Source organism: Garra rufa, chromosome 3 (genome assembly GCF_049309525.1).
Source record: "Garra rufa chromosome 3, GarRuf1.0, whole genome shotgun sequence".
Taxonomy (NCBI): Eukaryota; Metazoa; Chordata; class Actinopteri; order Cypriniformes; family Cyprinidae; genus Garra; species Garra rufa.
Genome location: NC_133363.1, coordinates 2,275,362 through 2,295,298, shown reverse-complemented (window position 1 = coordinate 2,295,298; position 19,937 = coordinate 2,275,362). Strand labels below are relative to the sequence as shown.

Below are 19,937 nucleotides of genomic sequence, written 5' to 3'. Positions count from 1 at the left end.
CCTGGTTTATGCTGGTCCTTTTGCTGGTTTATGCTGGTCCTTTGCTGGTTTATGCTGGTCCTTTTCTGGTTTATGCTGGTCCTTTCCTGGTTTATGCTGGTCCTTTTGCTGGTTTATGCTGGTCCTTTTGCTGGTTTATGCTGGTCCTTTGCTGGTTTATGCTGGTCCTTTTGCTGGTTTATGCTGGTCCTTTTGCTGGTTTATGCTGGTCCTTTTGCTGGTTTATGCTGGTCCTTTGCTGGTTTATGCTGGTCCTTTGCTGGTTTATGCTGGTCCTTTGCTGGTTTATGCTGGTCCTTTCCTGGTTTATGCTGGTCCTTTGCTGGTTTATGCTGGTCCTTTGCTGGTTTATGCTGGTCCTTTGCTGGTTTATGCTGGTCCTTTCCTGGTTTATGCTGGTCCTTTTGCTGGTTTATGCTGGTCCTTTTGCTGGTTTATGCTGGTCCTTTGCTGGTTTATGCTGGTCCTTTTGCTGGTTTATGCTGGTCCTTTTGCTGGTTTATGCTGGTCCTTTGCTGGTTTATGCTGGTCCTTTCCTGGTTTATGCTGGTCCTTTCCTGGTTTATGCTGGTCCTTTCCTGGTTTATGCTGGTCCTTTCCTGGTTTATGCTGGTCCTTTTGCTGGTTTATGCTGGTCCTTTGCTGGTTTATGCTGGTCCTTTCCTGGTTTATGCTGGTCCTTTCCTGGTTTATGCTGGTCCTTTTGCTGGTTTATGCTGGTCCTTTGCTGGTTTATGCTGGTCCTTTCCTGGTTTATGCTGGTCCTTTCCTGGTTTATGCTGGTCCTTTTGCTGGTTTATGCTGGTCCTTTGCTGGTTTATGCTGGTCCTTTCCTGGTTTATGCTGGTCCTTTTGCTGGTTTATGCTGGTCCTTTGCTGGTTTATGCTGGTCCTTTCCTGGTTTATGCTGGTCCTTTGCTGGTTTATGCTGGTCCTTTCCTGGTTTATGCTGGTCCTTTTGCTGGTTTATGCTGGTCCTTTGCTGGTTTATGCTGGTCCTTTGCTGGTTTATGCTGGTCCTTTCCTGGTTTATGCTGGTCCTTTGCTGGTTTATGCTGGTCCTTTGCTGGTTTATGCTGGTCCTTTGCTGGTTTATGCTGGTCCTTTTCTGGTTTATGCTGGTCCTTTCCTGGTTTATGCTGGTCCTTTTGCTGGTTTATGCTGGTCCTTTGCTGGTTTATGCTGGTCCTTTTCTGGTTTATGCTGGTCCTTTCCTGGTTTATGCTGGTCCTTTTGCTGGTTTATGCTGGTCCTTTTGCTGGTGTATGCTGGTCCTTTTGCTGGTTTATGCTGGTCCTTTTGCTGGTTTATGCTGGTCCTTTGCTGGTTTATGCTGGTCCTTTCCTGGTTTATGCTGGTCCTTTCCTGGTTTATGCTGGTCCTTTTGCTGGTTTATGCTGGTCCTTTGCTGGTTTATGCTGGTCCTTTCCTGGTTTATGCTGGTCCTTTCCTGGTTTATGCTGGTCCTTTTGCTGGTTTATGCTGGTCCTTTGCTGGTTTATGCTGGTCCTTTCCTGGTTTATGCTGGTCCTTTTGCTGGTTTATGCTGGTCCTTTGCTGGTTTATGCTGGTCCTTTCCTGGTTTATGCTGGTCCTTTGCTGGTTTATGCTGGTCCTTTCCTGGTTTATGCTGGTCCTTTTGCTGGTTTATGCTGGTCCTTTGCTGGTTTATGCTGGTCCTTTGCTGGTTTATGCTGGTCCTTTCCTGGTTTATGCTGGTCCTTTGCTGGTTTATGCTGGTCCTTTGCTGGTTTATGCTGGTCCTTTTCTGGTTTATGCTGGTCCTTTCCTGGTTTATGCTGGTCCTTTTGCTGGTTTATGCTGGTCCTTTGCTGGTTTATGCTGGTCCTTTCCTGGTTTATGCTGGTCCTTTCCTGGTTTATGCTGGTCCTTTTGCTGGTTTATGCTGGTCCTTTGCTGGTTTATGCTGGTCCTTTCCTGGTTTATGCTGGTCCTTTCCTGGTTTATGCTGGTCCTTTTGCTGGTTTATGCTGGTCCTTTGCTGGTTTATGCTGGTCCTTTCCTGGTTTATGCTGGTCCTTTCCTGGTTTATGCTGGTCCTTTGCTGGTTTATGCTGGTCCTTTGCTGGTTTATGCTGGTCCTTTCCTGGTTTATGCTGGTCCTTTGCTGGTTTATGCTGGTCCTTTGCTGGTTTATGCTGGTCCTTTGCTGGTTTATGCTGGTCCTTTCCTGGTTTATGCTGGTCCTTTTGCTGGTTTATGCTGGTCCTTTTGCTGGTTTATGCTGGTCCTTTGCTGGTTTATGCTGGTCCTTTTGCTGGTTTATGCTGGTCCTTTTGCTGGTTTATGCTGGTCCTTTGCTGGTTTATGCTGGTCCTTTCCTGGTTTATGCTGGTCCTTTCCTGGTTTATGCTGGTCCTTTTGCTGGTTTATGCTGGTCCTTTGCTGGTTTATGCTGGTCCTTTCCTGGTTTATGCTGGTCCTTTCCTGGTTTATGCTGGTCCTTTTGCTGGTTTATGCTGGTCCTTTGCTGGTTTATGCTGGTCCTTTCCTGGTTTATGCTGGTCCTTTTGCTGGTTTATGCTGGTCCTTTGCTGGTTTATGCTGGTCCTTTCCTGGTTTATGCTGGTCCTTTGCTGGTTTATGCTGGTCCTTTCCTGGTTTATGCTGGTCCTTTTGCTGGTTTATGCTGGTCCTTTGCTGGTTTATGCTGGTCCTTTGCTGGTTTATGCTGGTCCTTTCCTGGTTTATGCTGGTCCTTTGCTGGTTTATGCTGGTCCTTTGCTGGTTTATGCTGGTCCTTTGCTGGTTTATGCTGGTCCTTTTCTGGTTTATGCTGGTCCTTTCCTGGTTTATGCTGGTCCTTTTGCTGGTTTATGCTGGTCCTTTGCTGGTTTATGCTGGTCCTTTTCTGGTTTATGCTGGTCCTTTCCTGGTTTATGCTGGTCCTTTTGCTGGTTTATGCTGGTCCTTTTGCTGGTTTATGCTGGTCCTTTTGCTGGTTTATGCTGGTCCTTTTGCTGGTTTATGCTGGTCCTTTGCTGGTTTATGCTGGTCCTTTCCTGGTTTATGCTGGTCCTTTCCTGGTTTATGCTGGTCCTTTTGCTGGTTTATGCTGGTCCTTTGCTGGTTTATGCTGGTCCTTTCCTGGTTTATGCTGGTCCTTTCCTGGTTTATGCTGGTCCTTTTGCTGGTTTATGCTGGTCCTTTGCTGGTTTATGCTGGTCCTTTCCTGGTTTATGCTGGTCCTTTTGCTGGTTTATGCTGGTCCTTTGCTGGTTTATGCTGGTCCTTTCCTGGTTTATGCTGGTCCTTTGCTGGTTTATGCTGGTCCTTTCCTGGTTTATGCTGGTCCTTTTGCTGGTTTATGCTGGTCCTTTGCTGGTTTATGCTGGTCCTTTGCTGGTTTATGCTGGTCCTTTCCTGGTTTATGCTGGTCCTTTGCTGGTTTATGCTGGTCCTTTGCTGGTTTATGCTGGTCCTTTTCTGGTTTATGCTGGTCCTTTCCTGGTTTATGCTGGTCCTTTTGCTGGTTTATGCTGGTCCTTTGCTGGTTTATGCTGGTCCTTTCCTGGTTTATGCTGGTCCTTTTGCTGGTTTATGCTGGTCCTTTGCTGGTTTATGCTGGTCCTTTCCTGGTTTATGCTGGTCCTTTTGCTGGTTTATGCTGGTCCTTTGCTGGTTTATGCTGGTCCTTTCCTGGTTTATGCTGGTCCTTTTGCTGGTTTATGCTGGTCCTTTGCTGGTTTATGCTGGTCCTTTGCTGGTTTATGCTGGTCCTTTTGCTGGTTTATGCTGGTCCTTTTGCTGGTTTATGCTGGTCCTTTGCTGGTTTATGCTGGTCCTTTTGCTGGTTTATGCTGGTCCTTTGCTGGTTTATGCTGGTCCTTTTGCTGGTTTATGCTGGTCCTTTTGCTGGTTTATGCTGGTCCTTTTGCTGGTTTATGCTGGTCCTTTGCTGGTTTATGCTGGTCCTTTCCTGGTTTATGCTGGTCCTTTCCTGGTTTATGCTGGTCCTTTTGCTGGTTTATGCTGGTCCTTTGCTGGTTTATGCTGGTCCTTTCCTGGTTTATGCTGGTCCTTTGCTGGTTTATGCTGGTCCTTTTGCTGGTTTATGCTGGTCCTTTTGCTGGTTTATGCTGGTCCTTTTGCTGGTTTATGCTGGTCCTTTTGCTGGTTTATGCTGGTCCTTTGCTGGTTTATGCTGGTCCTTTTGCTGGTTTATGCTGGTCCTTTTGCTGGTTTATGCTGGTCCTTTTGCTGGTTTATGCTGGTCCTTTGCTGGTTTATGCTGGTCCTTTTGCTGGTTTATGCTGGTCCTTTGCTGGTTTATGCTGGTCCTTTTGCTGGTTTATGCTGGTCCTTTTGCTGGTTTATGCTGGTCCTTTTGCTGGTTTATGCTGGTCCTTTGCTGGTTTATGCTGGTCCTTTGCTGGTTTATGCTGGTCCTTTGCTGGTTTATGCTGGTCCTTTCCTGGTTTATGCTGGTCCTTTGCTGGTTTATGCTGGTCCTTTGCTGGTTTATGCTGGTCCTTTGCTGGTTTATGCTGGTCCTTTCCTGGTTTATGCTGGTCCTTTTGCTGGTTTATGCTGGTCCTTTTGCTGGTTTATGCTGGTCCTTTGCTGGTTTATGCTGGTCCTTTTGCTGGTTTATGCTGGTCCTTTTGCTGGTTTATGCTGGTCCTTTTGCTGGTTTATGCTGGTCCTTTGCTGGTTTATGCTGGTCCTTTGCTGGTTTATGCTGGTCCTTTTGCTGGTTTATGCTGGTCCTTTTGCTGGTTTATGCTGGTCCTTTTGCTGGTTTATGCTGGTCCTTTTGCTGGTTTATGCTGGTCCTTTTGCTGGTTTATGCTGGTCCTTTTGCTGGTTTATGCTGGTCCTTTTGCTGGTTTATGCTGGTCCTTTTGCTGGTTTATGCTGGTCCTTTTGCTGGTTTATGCTGGTCCTTTCCTGGTTTATGCTGGTCCTTTTGCTGGTTTATGCTGGTCCTTTGCTGGTTTATGCTGGTCCTTTTGCTGGTTTATGCTGGTCCTTTGCTGGTTTATGCTGGTCCTTTGCTGGTTTATGCTGGTCCTTTGCTGGTCCTTTGCTGGTTTATGCTGGTCCTTTTGCTGGTTTATGCTGGTCCTTTGCTGGTTTATGCTGGTCCTTTTGCTGGTTTATGCTGGTCCTTTACTAGTTTATGCTGGCCATTTGCTGGTTTATGCTGGTCCTTTTGCTGGTTTATGCTGGTCCTTCTTAGCTGGTCTGGCTGGGAGACCAGCTGGAACAACTAGTTAAAACCAGCCTGACCAGCCTAGCCAATTTAGGATGGTTTTAGCTGGTCATAGCTGGTATTAGAAGGGTTTTAGCCACATTCTTAGCTGGTCAGGCTGGGAGACCAGCTGGAACAACCAGCTACTTCCAGCTAAAACCAGCTTAGGTTGGTTTTAGCTGGTTATCCAACCTGGTCTTGGCTGGTCAGCAGGCTGGTTTTAGAGAGGCTTGGCCACTTCCTTAGCTGGTCTGGCTGGGAGACCAGCTGGAACAACCAGCTAAAACCAGCTACTTCCAGCTTAGGTTGGTTCAACAACAACAACATCTATATTTTCACTCATTTTAATCAGAGACAGACCGTAGTGAAGTTTTAGAGGGTTCCTTAGCTGGTCTGGTTGGGAGACCAGCTGGAACAACTAGCTAAAACCAGCCTAGCCAGGCTGGGAGACCAGCTAAAACCAGCTACTTTCAGTTTAAACTAGGACCAGCCAACCAGCTTAGGCTTTTTTCAGCAGGGTGTTGAAGGCAGTTATTTTGCGTGAGATGCCAAATGTTCTGCTCCTATTCAAATTTGACATTGAAGAGGTGAATACAACATATTTGCCCACCAGCAACTATAGTTGCCACACATTCAAATACAATTTTCAAAAAAATAAAAATAAAAAAGCCTGGAAAAATAATTGCAGAATATGTTCACATAGGACATTATTAACATGACTATATGCATGAAACCATTCAGAAAAATTTGGCCACAAATGGGTTAACAGCCACCTTTGCTTGCATTTACCAAGTGTCCCAATCATAGTGCATAGAGGGCACTGTTGAAAAAAACCCAGTGGGTGGGGCTAAACTATTAGTGACGTCACTGTGTTAAATCCCACTGTTTTTGGGTAACACAGTAACTTTATACACTAAGACCAGACGGTAAGCAAGAGTATTTTCATCCAGTGAGTTTTACTCCAAAACACTGTCACACCCAGACTCTCCCTTAATGCTGAGTAAAATGAAATACTTCCTCACTTGGCAACGCATCTTCAGTGTGTGACTGTGAGTGATTGCCCATCCTACCTGTGCTATTCCTGTCTCAAGGGAGTGTGTGTCAGCAATGGGAAATACATGAATGAAAATCCAAAGAAAAGAAAGAAATATTAATAACACTCTTCTCATTTTATTCATTTGTTTAGTTTATAAGTATAACTAGCGAGTATATTTATTGTTATCATAAATATTCAAGTACACTGTAAATAATAGTTTTACTCTTATTTAGGTCACATATTATATACAAATATTATTATTATTATTATTATTATTATTATTATTATTATTATTATTAACAACAACATCTATATTTTCAATCATTTTAATCAGAGACGGACAGTAGTGAAGTTTTTTTTTTTTACTTTACTCAAGTAAATTTCAAAAGTATCTGTAATGTTTTTCTTTGGAAAACTTTACTTCACCACTTTCCAAAGCATAATGTCATAACTTTTTTTACACAATTGCACTACATTTCATAACTAAAAGCTATTGTTTGTTTTACCTTTAATACTTAACATTAAAAATGTAGTACTTTCGTGTACTCAAGCAAATCTTTGCATTACTTTTACTTGAGTAAATGTAAGAAAGTATCATTTTTAATTATGAAACATAGAGCAGTAAAAAGTATAATATTATGCTTTGGAATGTAAGATTCTGATAAAGTACAGATTAAAAATAGTCCACCACACTGTAAAAAGTTTTCACTAGTTTCAACTTAAAAACTTAAGTTTAGCCGCTGCCTTAAAATTTTAAGTTAAATCAACTTAAGTCATTTCAACTCACAAGTTAAATCAACTCATTTTATTTAATTTGAGTTAAAATGGATTATTAAAAACTAAGGCAGCTGCTGAATTTTAAGTTGAATCTGCTGAAAACATTTTACAGTGTACTATCCGCCTCTGATTTTAATGTGGAAAGCTTCACAATTCTACCTTTATTTATGTATCGTATTAAAATATATTCTTAAACTTCTTTAAGTATATCTTAAACTCGTTCAGATGTGAAAATCTTCATAAGTAATTCCCTTATTATTTAGCAACTATTTTTAATAATAATAATAATAATAATCTCTGTGTATTTGAGCTTTATCTAATATGGAAACATTAAATAATTAAATAATTTGGTTTAGGCAATAATAATAATAATAATAAAGAGCAAATGTAATATTAGTACTCATTTTAAGCTTGTATAATTAAAAATGTAACTTATAAGCATATTTTACTTTGTTATTTTTGTTTTTTGTTATAAGTGTGTCTGTGTTAATGCCAACTGCATAGATTTTGGCTCAGGTGTTTATTTATATCGAAATTGTAATATTTCACCCTCATTTCCTTCAAAATTCTATTTTACCCTCTGTACAAAAATACTCACACTCAGGACCTTAAGGACAAAAATGTCCACATTGAAACCCATTAAAACTGCAATTGTTTAACCATTTGATTATAAAATGATGCAATATTTGCTAATAGGTATTCAATCTAAGGGCAAGGTTTCACATGTTACATTTTTAAATTTTTTTACTAGATTGTGCCGTTTTTTTTTTGTTTTTTTTTTTTTTTTTTCAAATTTGGCATATATATATATTTTTTGATACACTACATAAAACATATAAATGCCTCAAAATTAATGTAGTTGTTCTTCACTGACACACCCAAGAATCTAATAAGCAAAGAAAAAAACAATCTGCTTAGCAGATATGGAAATTAACTACTATTTTATATTTTTCAATAAAAAAACACCTGTGGCATTATGTAAACAAACCAGCATTTAAAGGGTTACAATTCTGAAAATTAGTGAATAATTGGTATCTATGGATAGAACAGATGCTGGTTAAAAAATAAATAAATAAATAAATAAACATTAAAAAAAATTATATATATATATATATATATATATATATATATATATGAAAAAAAAAAAAACGGCCCAGGTTGCATTTTGGCAACAGTTATCCTTTAAGTGGAAATTACTAATTAAACTCATTTCCTTTGTTAATTTTACTAAACTTAGTTAAGTAGATTTGACTTAATTCCATACTTATGAAAATATGCGTGCAAAAACTTACAAATAAAAATGAAGCAAATGTACTAATTGTTCTTTTTTGTTTATTTTATATTCTGTCACTTTTTATGTTATATAACTGTTACCTACACTTGTAACTCGTTCTGATGTGGGAAGCTGATTATTATTATGATTGCTGTTGTTGTGGTTATAACTCAGATTTGTTTGACAGTATCTCCATGACTCCTATTGTCATATTTTCATTTATAAGTACGCTTTATGGAGGCGAGGAATTCGCTGCTTTCACTCTTCGAGTAGTTTCGGTCTTTGAATGATTAACTGCATTCTTGATCTGAGCGTGACGCGCTGCGCGAGTGCGCGCCTCAACCTAGATCAGCATTTCCGAGTTTCTCTCTCTCTCTCTCTCTCTCTGTCGGCGTGCGAAGGTGTGCAACATCACGGGTGGGTGGATTCCGTTGTCAGTGACAACCAGCCCGAAATCAAAGCATGAGGATCGGAATTACATCACAGGCTCGTGCTGGGCTGGGTCTGTCCACTGCGCCAGGTGTGATCACAGGCTTTTCTCGTGGGAACTCCCTTCAAGAGGCTTTTTCCTGCGGTGCGCCTCCACGCATCCATCGCCCCGGGATATAATGGAGGAATCCCACAGATGACACTTGCGTTTGGGACGGACTTCATCTGCTTTGAGTGCTGGTGAAACTTGTCCAAGGAGCTGGCATGCGGATCAGAGCTCCTACAGAAATGCCTGTGTTTTCTCCAGTTCTGACTCGTCGAGAGTTTCTTCCTCTTCTCCTCATATGTTTTATTCTATTGCCTCGTTCGCAGGGTGCTGGATCGGTGAGTGTCCCGTATGAGCTTTGCTGAATAGTAACAATTTGGTGTACATCTTTGGAATGCTCTCTCTCTCTTATTAAAGCGCAAGCAGCCACCTGGCATTGAAATATTAGTTTCTGGACAGTCCAACACTCTAGCACAGAAAGGTATGCACTTTTTTTCCAATTACTAGAGTTTCTGTTTCTAATAGCTCTTGCTTTATTGGATTTGTGTGTGTGTGTGTGTGTGTGTGTGTGTGTGTTTTGTAGTTCTTACAACAGATGGCAAAGAGTGCAAGTTTCCTTTTCGCTTCGGTGGGGTGATTTATCATCAGTGCATCTCTATGAACTCTGACAAGGCCTGGTAAGTGCTAATACACATCTACAGGTCGCACACGTTCAGTATATTATTTTTTAGTAGTCGCAGAAAAATAAACCTTAAACCGAGTGCCCAGGTGATCTCAATTGCCTAAATTGCAACCAGACTCACAAAGAATCTGTGCATGCGTAGAATGTGCTTGTTTATTAAATACTTCAGACAATTTGAGGTTTTCGGTTACCTTTAATAGTGCACTGCTCTCAGGTTCATGTTTAAATGTTTAACTAACTCATAAATCAGCTGAGAACATGCAACCGGATCATAACCGGTTTGAGATGAGTTACAGATTTTTTTTGTCTTGTTTCCAGCTAAAATATCTAAAAGTTCTTAAATCAAGAAGGATTTTCTAGACGAGTTTTGTTTTCAAATAAGCAAGTCAAAATTAAGTGAGTTTTTGCTTGGAACAACCAGTGGGGTAAGCAAAATAGATATTTTGGCTGGAAACAAGACTAGAATCTAGGTTTGGGACAGCAAAAGGTCTGGTTTGAGGTAGTTAACCCACATATTTAACCAGTTCAAACCAGATTCTCAGACAGACAAACCTAGATTTTGACCAGCCCAAATCTATCCAGTCCAAACCCACATCAATTCAGATGCTCTGTAAGCCAATTTAGTGTTATAATACACTAAAACTATAGATGCATGTTATTCAAAATAAATATTAACTAAAATAAAATTCCAAAAAAGGTAAACTTTTATTTCAAATTTAGTTTCAGTTGAAAACATTTCTCATTTTCATATAATTTGAAGAACTACAATAACTAAAACTGAAACTAAAACAAAAAGAATAAAAATGATATAGAAAATAACTAATAAAAATTGCAAAAACTAATATAGATAAATATAGATGCATAAACGGGATGCTTTCATAAGAATACATATATATATATATATATATATATATATATATATATATATATATATATATATATATATATATATATATAAATGTGTAAATATGCTACATAATACAAATGTATTAGTTAACCATTTTAAAGGTTCATTGCATTTTGTTTTTGAAATCAACCGTAAATCCACTCTTCTGATGGAATCAGCATCTTTTTTTTAATCAAACGTATCCTGAACCTACTAAAAAGTTTTGATCAAACAAACTTTATCAGGTGCATTACATTTATGAAAATAAATAAAATAAAATCTAAAATAAAACAAACCTTAACTGAACTAAAAGAACATCAAAGAAATGGCTAACTTACTTCATTTTACCTTGTTGCCTAAACAACAAATAAATAAATGCACAAAAACTGACTTAAAACTTTCAAAAATCCAAGTGAATATAATAAATAATATCTTAATGATCCTAAAATAGCACTGGGTTACATAATCTAATTCAGTTTCAGAATCTTTTAAAACAACCCATTTTCAAGATGTGATCCAATTCGATATCTACAATCTGATCAAACTTCTACCAAACAGCTGGGGATCATCCATCTTAAAGCAGTTACTTAACCAACTCATTTTCAGGTAATTACTAATTCAAACTGGCATAACTGGCATTTTTGGGGGAAAAAATAGGTATGTTCAACTCAAACCATGGCTACAGATGCAGTCAAGAAGATTAGGCGAGAACAATCGAGGACGGAGTTGAAAATGGACACATACTTTCAGACAGTTTCTGCTCTCCGTAGTGACGCTCACGCAGAGTTTGCGTACTCTATCACAGATAAGGTGAATAAAATGCAATATTTGTCAAATACACAGACATTTCAGAAACATTTTCATGAGCAACAGAAAGACTTTTTATCATCTGTTCAAGAATGAAGTTCTTAATAATCTTAGGGGCCGTTTACACAGTGTTTTCAGCCAAAAATGAGAAAGTTTTCATGCGTTTTGCCTGTTCGTTTAAACAACAACTGCATTTAGGGGAATGGAAATGCATAATTTTGAAAACGGGTTTTTGAAAATGCCACCGTTATCATTTCCGTGTAAACACTCAATACGAAAATCTGCGCAGTACGTGTCAATTTTTACGCCAACTACTGGCCTGGCATGCGTATATAGCATTTTCGGCAGTTTTCACGGATGTATGTACTGCCCTCCAAAGACAAAAATGAACTTGTGACAACTGTTTTGTCTTGTGGCAAAGTCTCCTGCTTCAATTTTTGTCCTATTTCAGAGAAACAAGAGTGTCAACGTATTTTGACTAGTGTGCGTAAAATCTTTAAAGGCATTTTTCTCAGTTTCAGTGTTGGCGTAGTTACTGCACTTTGCCTTTGGAGGGCAATGTAAATGCGAATAGTTTTGAAAACGTCGTCATGTATAAGTGAAACGTTTTTAAAAATCAAAGGAAAAACCTTTTCAGTTTTTTTTTTTCTACATCGTCGTTGTGTAAATGTAGCCTTATACTATTTAAATACCAATAAAGTGGGGGTATTTAGCAGTGTTTTATAATAAACGTAACATTGCCGCTACAGTACAAAAGTGTGTACTGTTCTAAAAACACAGATTTGTGGCCATTATTGGAGTTGAAAATGTTAGAATAAACCTGAAACACATGTGATCATTGTCATGCGGTGAATCTGGCCAATTGTGAAATAGCTGCAGATGCTCTGGGGAAACTGCGGTAGCGGATTTAGCTGGCTGCTCTCGAATCAATGCCGTTGGCACCATCTCAAGTCGGGCAAAATTTCTAACCAGCATGCACTGCTTTGAGTCAGAATTTGATCGATCTGTGCAAGTTAAGTCCGACTCTAGACGGCACCAGCGCCACGTGACTGTCATGTGTGGCGTCAAAGTACCGCAATAGCGATTTAAGCACAACAGTCACATGTGTTTCGGTTTTATTCTTACATCAGTTCCAATGATGCTTACAAATCTGTGTTTTTAGAAGAGTAAAAGCTTTTTTACTGTAGTTGCAATGTTACATTTTTATAAAACACTGATAAAAGCCCCCACTTTCTTAGTATTTTTCTATTGAACATTATTCTCGAACAGATGGCGCTGTATTAAGCAGTATATGAAAAAGTGTTTCTGTTGCTCATGAAAATTTCCAGAAAGTTTCCAGCTCAACATGGTGTGGCTGGTTAGTGAATAACGTATGCCGTGGCTGGTCCATGTGGTAATATAGTACATCAGACAGGACGTCCAAATGCTCAATCATTCATTGACCTCAAATATGACTTTTCATCTAAAAGTTGTATAGTATGTAGTAGCAACATCACATGGCAGCTCATTCTAATGTTAGCCTAGAAAAACGTGCGCTATTGAAGTATCTGTGCGAAGTGTGAAAGCTGAATAGTAGCGTGCTAAATAATAAATAAATAAATAAATAGATAAAAGTAATACATCTTTTGAATCTCTAAAGACTCTGTCTATATGTGCGCACTCACAATAACAACAAAACATTGCGCTTTTGTAAAATGATACAAAATACGTCTCGTTTCTGCGAGCTTGATCGTAAAAATTCAAAATTCCGTGTACACTTGGCTTACAAAAATAAACCTATATAGAGTAAAATATCTGCTTGAATGACCCAAATGACCCAATTTATAAAGAAAACGTGAGTGTGTTTGAATGTATGATTTACATTAAATTTAATGTGTGTGCACCCTTCTGAAAAAAAAAAAGTCTGGTTGGCTGGTTTTAGCTGGTAAACCAGGCTGGTTTTAGAGGGGGTTTGACCAGCTAAACCCAGCTACTTCCAGCTTAAACCAGTTTAATAAAACCACTGAAAAACTACATTTTGGATTTTTATTCAATAAGGTGGGCATGCTGTGTTCTGTACTGTATTTTTTACTATAACTGACAGATTCCAGCCAAAAAAAACACAACAAAGAAGTGGGAGCCATTCTTCTGGGATTGGGAAAGGATGGGATTTCCCACCAGTTTTTTCGTGAGATTGGAATGGGATGGGATTTTTTTTTTGAAGTGGGACGGGAGAGGTTTGAAAATCCACTCCTGTGTCACCCTCTAACCCACATCCCTGTAACATTAACCCAGCCCTGCGTCTGATGTAAGCCTCAATCAGAGAGCTTGAGTAACCTTCACCCAACCCAAACTTAACCCTTGACTCTACCACTACTCTGACTGCTAAAAGCCCTCATTCGTCATCTTTGGGTTTCCTCTGTGATACGTCAGCAAGTGGAGCAGATGACTACACGCAGCGATTTCATAAACACGCACAAACACTGAGATGGAGCGAGTGTTATCAGGCAGAGAGATCAGGGCCGTGACGAGAGATGAAAGAGGCGGCGCGTTATTCATGTCGCACCACTGCAAGCTCAACAAGTGTGTGCGGATCTCCATATGGAGCAACTCTTGACTGAGGATTCACTCCAGAAATCTGGAACAGGGTTTGATTGTGGTTGCGACATGGTGGCTCTCAGTTGGATTTGCTTCCAAAAACTGAAATATGTGCCAGTTTACTGTCATATTCTGCCAAAAAGTCTGATATTCACTGATGATCTTATTATCCATTGAGCTTTTACGTAGGAAAGCAGTGCAAGAGTGGAACTGAATCATATGATTCAATTAGGGATTCATTCACAGCTTAGATTTTGGTTAGTGGTCATATTGTGCTTTTTGTCTCTTTTGGACCTAGACAGTGGTGTTTTTAGACACTTAATTGCATGTTAAATGCAGTTAGCTTAACTTTGTGTTTTGACCCACTTAAGTAAGACTTAAGTACATCTTTATATGTATATTGTCTATGAAGTATGTTTAAACTAAAATACACTTTAATGTAATTTCTATTAAACTTTTACAGCATGCCATGCATTTAAATACATATTTTTAATTTGCAGTTTAATACATTTATTTATTATGCGTTATGCCTATAGTCCTAGACTAAAATGTAAGCCTGATCAGTTTCAACTAAAAGAAATTTGCACTGACTGATCTTAAAGTATATCAGTGCCTTTGTTTTGTCTTTAGGTGGACACCAGTAATGTTTTTTTCTAAGGCACTTTTATAAAAAATACTTGAATGTGCTAATTGAGCGATGGCCTACTCCTGGCTTATTCTAAGAAGCCTTGTCTGTGAAACCGGGCCATTCACTTAAAATATGATATCGAATAACACACTGCATTTAAAATATAATCAAGTACTTTACATTAGCTTATATTACTCAACATACAATAAGTGTACTTCTTTAAAACATGACTAAAGATTATTAAAACATTCTAATTTGACATTATTACAAATGTCACTTTTTAAAAGTGTGTTTAGAAACATAGTCATAAAAATATCTCCCTTAAAGTCACTTAAGCAGCCTTTAATTTCATTTATATTATATTATCTGCAAGTCCGGTTTTTCAAAAACATACTTTTCAGATTTGAAGTACACTACAAGCTCAGGGTGGTCAATATGATGTGATGTTGTAATGAAATTTGTCCTTTTGTGTTCCACTGAAAAAAAAAAAAGAAAACACAGCTAATGTTGGAATGACATGCCAGTAAATAATGACAGAATTTTTATGCTCTCGACAACCAATAATTAACAAAGAATGTGGTTAGCGGAAGCCGTGTTTAGTCTCAGTGCAGGTAAACTGGTATTTATTGTAGTCCTATCTGCTTTCACCTTTTATAGCTATGTTGATATTGGTGTTTATGGCTTTTACACATTTGCAACCTTTTTTTTTCTCGGGTCTGGAGTGTTTCAGATCATTGTGTTTTGGTTTTGTCTTGTGTTATAGGTGCTCTCTCACACACAACTTTGACCGCGACCAAAAGTGGGGATTTTGCAGTTCACAAACACGACTGTTCAATGGTAAGAAATCATCTTTTCTTTTTTATTAAAAATGATGTCTGTAAAAAAAATATCTCATCTCTAGTAAATGCTCTCATTTTTATGATTCAGAGGAACCAAATGTTGCCATTGTTGCTAGTTAGATTCAAAATGTGTAATGTTATGTTTGATAAAAAGAAAGTCTAATTAAAACAACCATTGCATGTAATTTAGCATATAACAATGAATATTAATAAATAGCAATATCTGCCAACAAGTATCTCTACAAAAGCATTCTAATATACTAAACATGCCATGTGGAGGTTTTGAGTGCTGATGCAAGTAAATTGTTAAATTAGAAAAAAATAGAGAAAAATACAAATTAGAGAAAATAATTTCTAAAAAAGTAATATTCTGAATATTTTTTTTATAATCATATTTTTATATATTTTATTTTACATTTATTTATATAAATTATTTTTTATATTTATAAAGTTTTAGTAATTTTAATACTTCAGCCTAAACTCATTTCAGTTGCATTGATTATGCAACTGAAATGATTATTTTTTGGTGTGCACTTGTAGTGTGCTTCAAACCTTAAAAGTGTATTTTTAAAAAAAAATACTGTCCTTGCAGCTATAATACTATGAATTAAATAAAAGTCCACTTAAGTGATTTTAAGTGAGTGTTTCTAAAAAACACTTAAGTACAATTTTAAAAAGTGACTTGTAATCATGTCAAATTTAAAGGTTTTTTAAAAGTACATTTGAAATCGTTTAAATATATTTTGTCTTGATTGAAAGAAGTACACTTATTTTGATGTGTTGACTAACATCCTAAAGCACACGTAAAGTACTTGATTATCATTTTAACTGTAGTGTGTTGGTCAATATTGCATTTAAAATGAATATATTTTTTAAATGTACTAAAGTTAATGTATTTTGAATGTACTAAATTACTTCAAAAAACTGCATGGAATTAAACCTTAACTAAACTTTAAGGCCCGGTTTCACAGACAGGGCTTAGACTAAACCAGGATTAGGCCATAGTTCAATTAGGACATTTAAGTCATTTTTATAAACATGCTTGGAAAAAAACAGTACAGGTGTGCATCTTGAGACAAAACAAAGGCACTGATATATTTTAAGATCAATCAGTGCAATTTTGTTTCAGTTGAAACAGCTCAGACTTACATTTTAGTCTAGGACTAGACTTAAGCCTTGTCTGTGAAACTGGGGGAAAGAGTTAAATTCAACAAAAGCATTGCATTAGTCACCCAACTGCTTCATTTTACATCGCCAACAAAGTGATGAAATGTTTAACGTCTGTGGCCAGGAGCGCATAGATTTATGGCAGAAAGTGTGGGTTTACCAGGATGTTTGACTTTCAGAGGGAGCTGTTTATGTCAATGCATAAATGACACACTTTGTTTGTGAGATGCACTCCACCAGACCTCCATGTTTATTTAATAAAAAAGAAAATCTAGTAAAAAAGCAACCATGCATGTTATTTACAGTTCTTAACTAAATAAACAAAGTTAAATAAAGTTATTTTCATACAATGAAATTTTAATACAATAAATAGTAATACATAGCAATATCTGGCAACAAATATCTCTACATAAGCTATTTAATATACGGAAATGCCATGTGGAGTGCTGATGCAAATTAGTTGCTAAATTAGAGACATATAAACATTAAAGAAATATATTTAAAAATATAGTATATTTAAATTTTTTAAATAAATATTTTTTATATATTTTTATAAAAATTGTTTTATATTTATTAAGTTTTAGTAATTTTAACACTTAAACTTAAATAACTTAAAACTTAGATCTAAAATTAAAAAAAAAGATTTTGAAACAATTTTTAATAGTTTAACTTAAAAACAACACTGCATGTTGCATGGAAATGTTGCATTGCATGGAGAAAAAAAACATAACTAAACTGAAACAGTTTTAAAATTAAACTTAAAACTACTCTAACGAAAGAACTTTAGTAGACAAAAGTCATTAAAATCATTGCATTATTCACCCCACTGCTTCATTTTACATTTCCAATAAAGTCACGAAAGGTTTAACATCTGTGGTCAAGAGCGCATTTCTCGCTCGTGGATAGATTTATGGCAGAAAGTGTGGGTTTACCAGGATGTTTGACTTTCAGAGGGAGCTGTTTATGTCAATGCATAAATGACACACTTTGTTTGTGAGATGCACTCCGCCAGACCTCCATGTTTATTTAATAAAAAGAAAATCTAGTAAAAAAGCAACCATGCATGTTATTTACAGTTCTTAACTAAATAAACAAAGTTAAATAAAGTTATTTTCATACAATGAAATTTTAATACAATAAATAGTAATACATAGCAATATCTGGCAACAAATATCTCTACATAAGCTTTTTTAATATACTGAAATGCCATGTGGAGTGCTGATGCAAATTAGTTGCTAAATTAGAGACATATAAACATTAAAGAAATATATTTAAAAATATAGTATATTTAAATTTTTTAAATAAATATTTTTTTATATATTTTTATTTTACATTTATTTATAAAAATTGTTTTATATTTATTAAGTTTTAGTAATTTTAACACTTAAACTTGAATAACTTAAAACTTAGATCTAAAACAGTGTTGTTTTTGACAACCATCTTAGATTTAGTCTTAGTCTTAGTCTTTTGGACTAAAATGCTTCTTAGTTTTAGTCAAATTTTAGTCACTTCTATATGTGATAGTTTTAGTCCAATTTTAGTCGACGAAAAATCAAAAAGGTTTTAGTCTAGTTTTAGTCGACGAAAAGTCAAAAAGGTTTTAGTCTAGTTTTAGTCAAAAAAAGGGAAAAAAGTAGTCTTTTAACAAATTAATGTAGGTCAGTAAATATTTTGCTGTTGCGTAGTGTCACTTATAAGTTCTGAAAATAGCAGATCTATAGTTCAACACAATGTGAGCTTCCGGATCGACTATTTTCACCAATAATTACAATAATGAAAGAATGGTTTTAGAACATAAAAGACAAACAAGGATGGAATGCTAAAACGGCTTGCCATACTAGTATGGCAAAGAGTCTTTAATGCTAAAACGGCTTGCCATAGCGTCAGATACTTTTTAAGTTTTAACTGGCATGCACAATAAGCGGAAATGTCATGCATTTTAAACGTCTGACGGACCACCCACTAACATTTTCGTCTATTCTCGTCTCGTCAACGAAAACTCACACACGTCTCGTCATGTTTTAGTAATCAACGAGCCATTTTTATCTCGTCATCGTCTCGTTATCGTCATGAAAAAAAGTGGCGTCAACGAAATGATTTCGTCATCGTCATCGTTGACGAAAACAACACTGATCTAAAATAAAATAAAAAAGTTTTTGAAACAATTTTTTATAGTTTAACTTAAAAACAACACTGCATGTTGAATGGAAATGTTGCATTGCATGGAAAAAAACATAACTAAACTGAAACAGTTTTAAAATTAAACTTAAAACGAAAGAACTTTAGTAGACAAAAGTCATTAAAATCATTGCATTATTCACCCTACTGCTTCATTTTACATTTCCTATAAAGTCACGAAATGTTTAACATCTGTGGTCAAGAGCGCATTTCTCGCTCGTGGATAGATTTATGGCAGAAAGTGTGGGTTTACCAGGATGTTTGACTTTCAGAGGGAGCTGTTTATGTCAATGCATAAATGACACACTTTGTTTGTGAGACGCGCTCCGCCAGACCTCCATGTTTATAACAGCAGATGTACAGAGTTTGTTTTTGAGCGTGTGCTCTGGTTTAAACACGCTCACGAACGGGCGTCATGCACTGGTGTTTGAAGGGTCACTAGTGGCTCATTTGGTTCTCTAGACAAGACTTTAGATATTTTTTCAAATACAATTTTCGACTTAATTCAATACGCTCTGCTCAGAATGTGCTCTGTGAGTTTGAATGAGCCGAAGTTCTTCTGTACTATATTTGCATGCACTTTTAACGGTTTGCATTTGTTTATGATTGTAAAACCGATAGCGTCTATGACTCAATGACTCCTTGAGGGTTTGTGAAGTGAGTGAACTCAGCTGTACGGTGAATCAGCTCTCCACTCATCATGATAAGCAAGTTTTGCTGTATTTCTCTCTTTTTCTGCTCAGGGTTTTTTCCTTCACGCCGCGGCCCGAGTCTCTGTCGGCAGAACCCGTGTTTGAACGGCGGCGTTTGTACGGCGGCCGCTCACCTCAACTCATTCGATTGCGTTTGTCCTGATGGATTCACCGGAGATCTGTGTGAAAAGAGTGAGTCAAACACACACATATGGATATTTTAATGACAAATACAGTGTGATGATTCATTTGTGGTGTGCTTCAAATCTTAAAAGTGTATTTTTTTTTTAAAACTGTCCTTGCAGCTAAAATAATATTTTTTAAATTAAATAAAAGGCCACTTAAGTGATTTAAAAAGAGTGTTTCTAAAAAAAAACACTTGAGTACACTTTTAAAAAGTGACTTTTGTAATCATGTCAAAGTACATTTTAAATCATTATGTTTAAATAATCTTTTGTCATATTTTAAGGTGTGACACTTCAGGTGAATTAATAAATTAATAATTAATAATAGTTATCACCTTACTTGCCCAGTTAATTGATTACATTGACAACATTTTTTTTTTAAATGTTAGGTTTAAAAATTTACAAATGAGCCATTATTTAATGAAATATGCACTAATTTGCAAACATTTCCAGTACAATAATCTAAACACTGAATGAAGTCAGTTGCAAAATTCTTGTTAATTTTTTTTTTTGACATATT

General features: G+C 36.9%; 1 protein-coding gene across 2 annotated transcripts in view; it reads left to right on the top strand.

Moving 5' to 3' along the window:
- The first annotated feature begins 8,804 nt into the window (after window positions 1-8,804).
- LOC141332366 (hepatocyte growth factor activator) overlaps window positions 8,805-19,937 on the top strand; it is a 28,386-nt gene continuing 17,253 nt past the window's right edge. For both annotated transcript variants that reach the window (XM_073837505.1, XM_073837504.1), the window contains exons 1-5: window positions 8,805-9,114; window positions 9,194-9,257; window positions 9,360-9,453; window positions 15,120-15,193; window positions 19,284-19,424. In XM_073837505.1, the coding sequence (XP_073693606.1) occupies window positions 8,995-9,114; window positions 9,194-9,257; window positions 9,360-9,453; window positions 15,120-15,193; window positions 19,284-19,424 (493 nt within the window). In that variant the 5' untranslated portion in view covers window positions 8,805-8,994. The remainder of the gene's footprint in view (window positions 9,115-9,193; window positions 9,258-9,359; window positions 9,454-15,119; window positions 15,194-19,283; window positions 19,425-19,937) is intronic.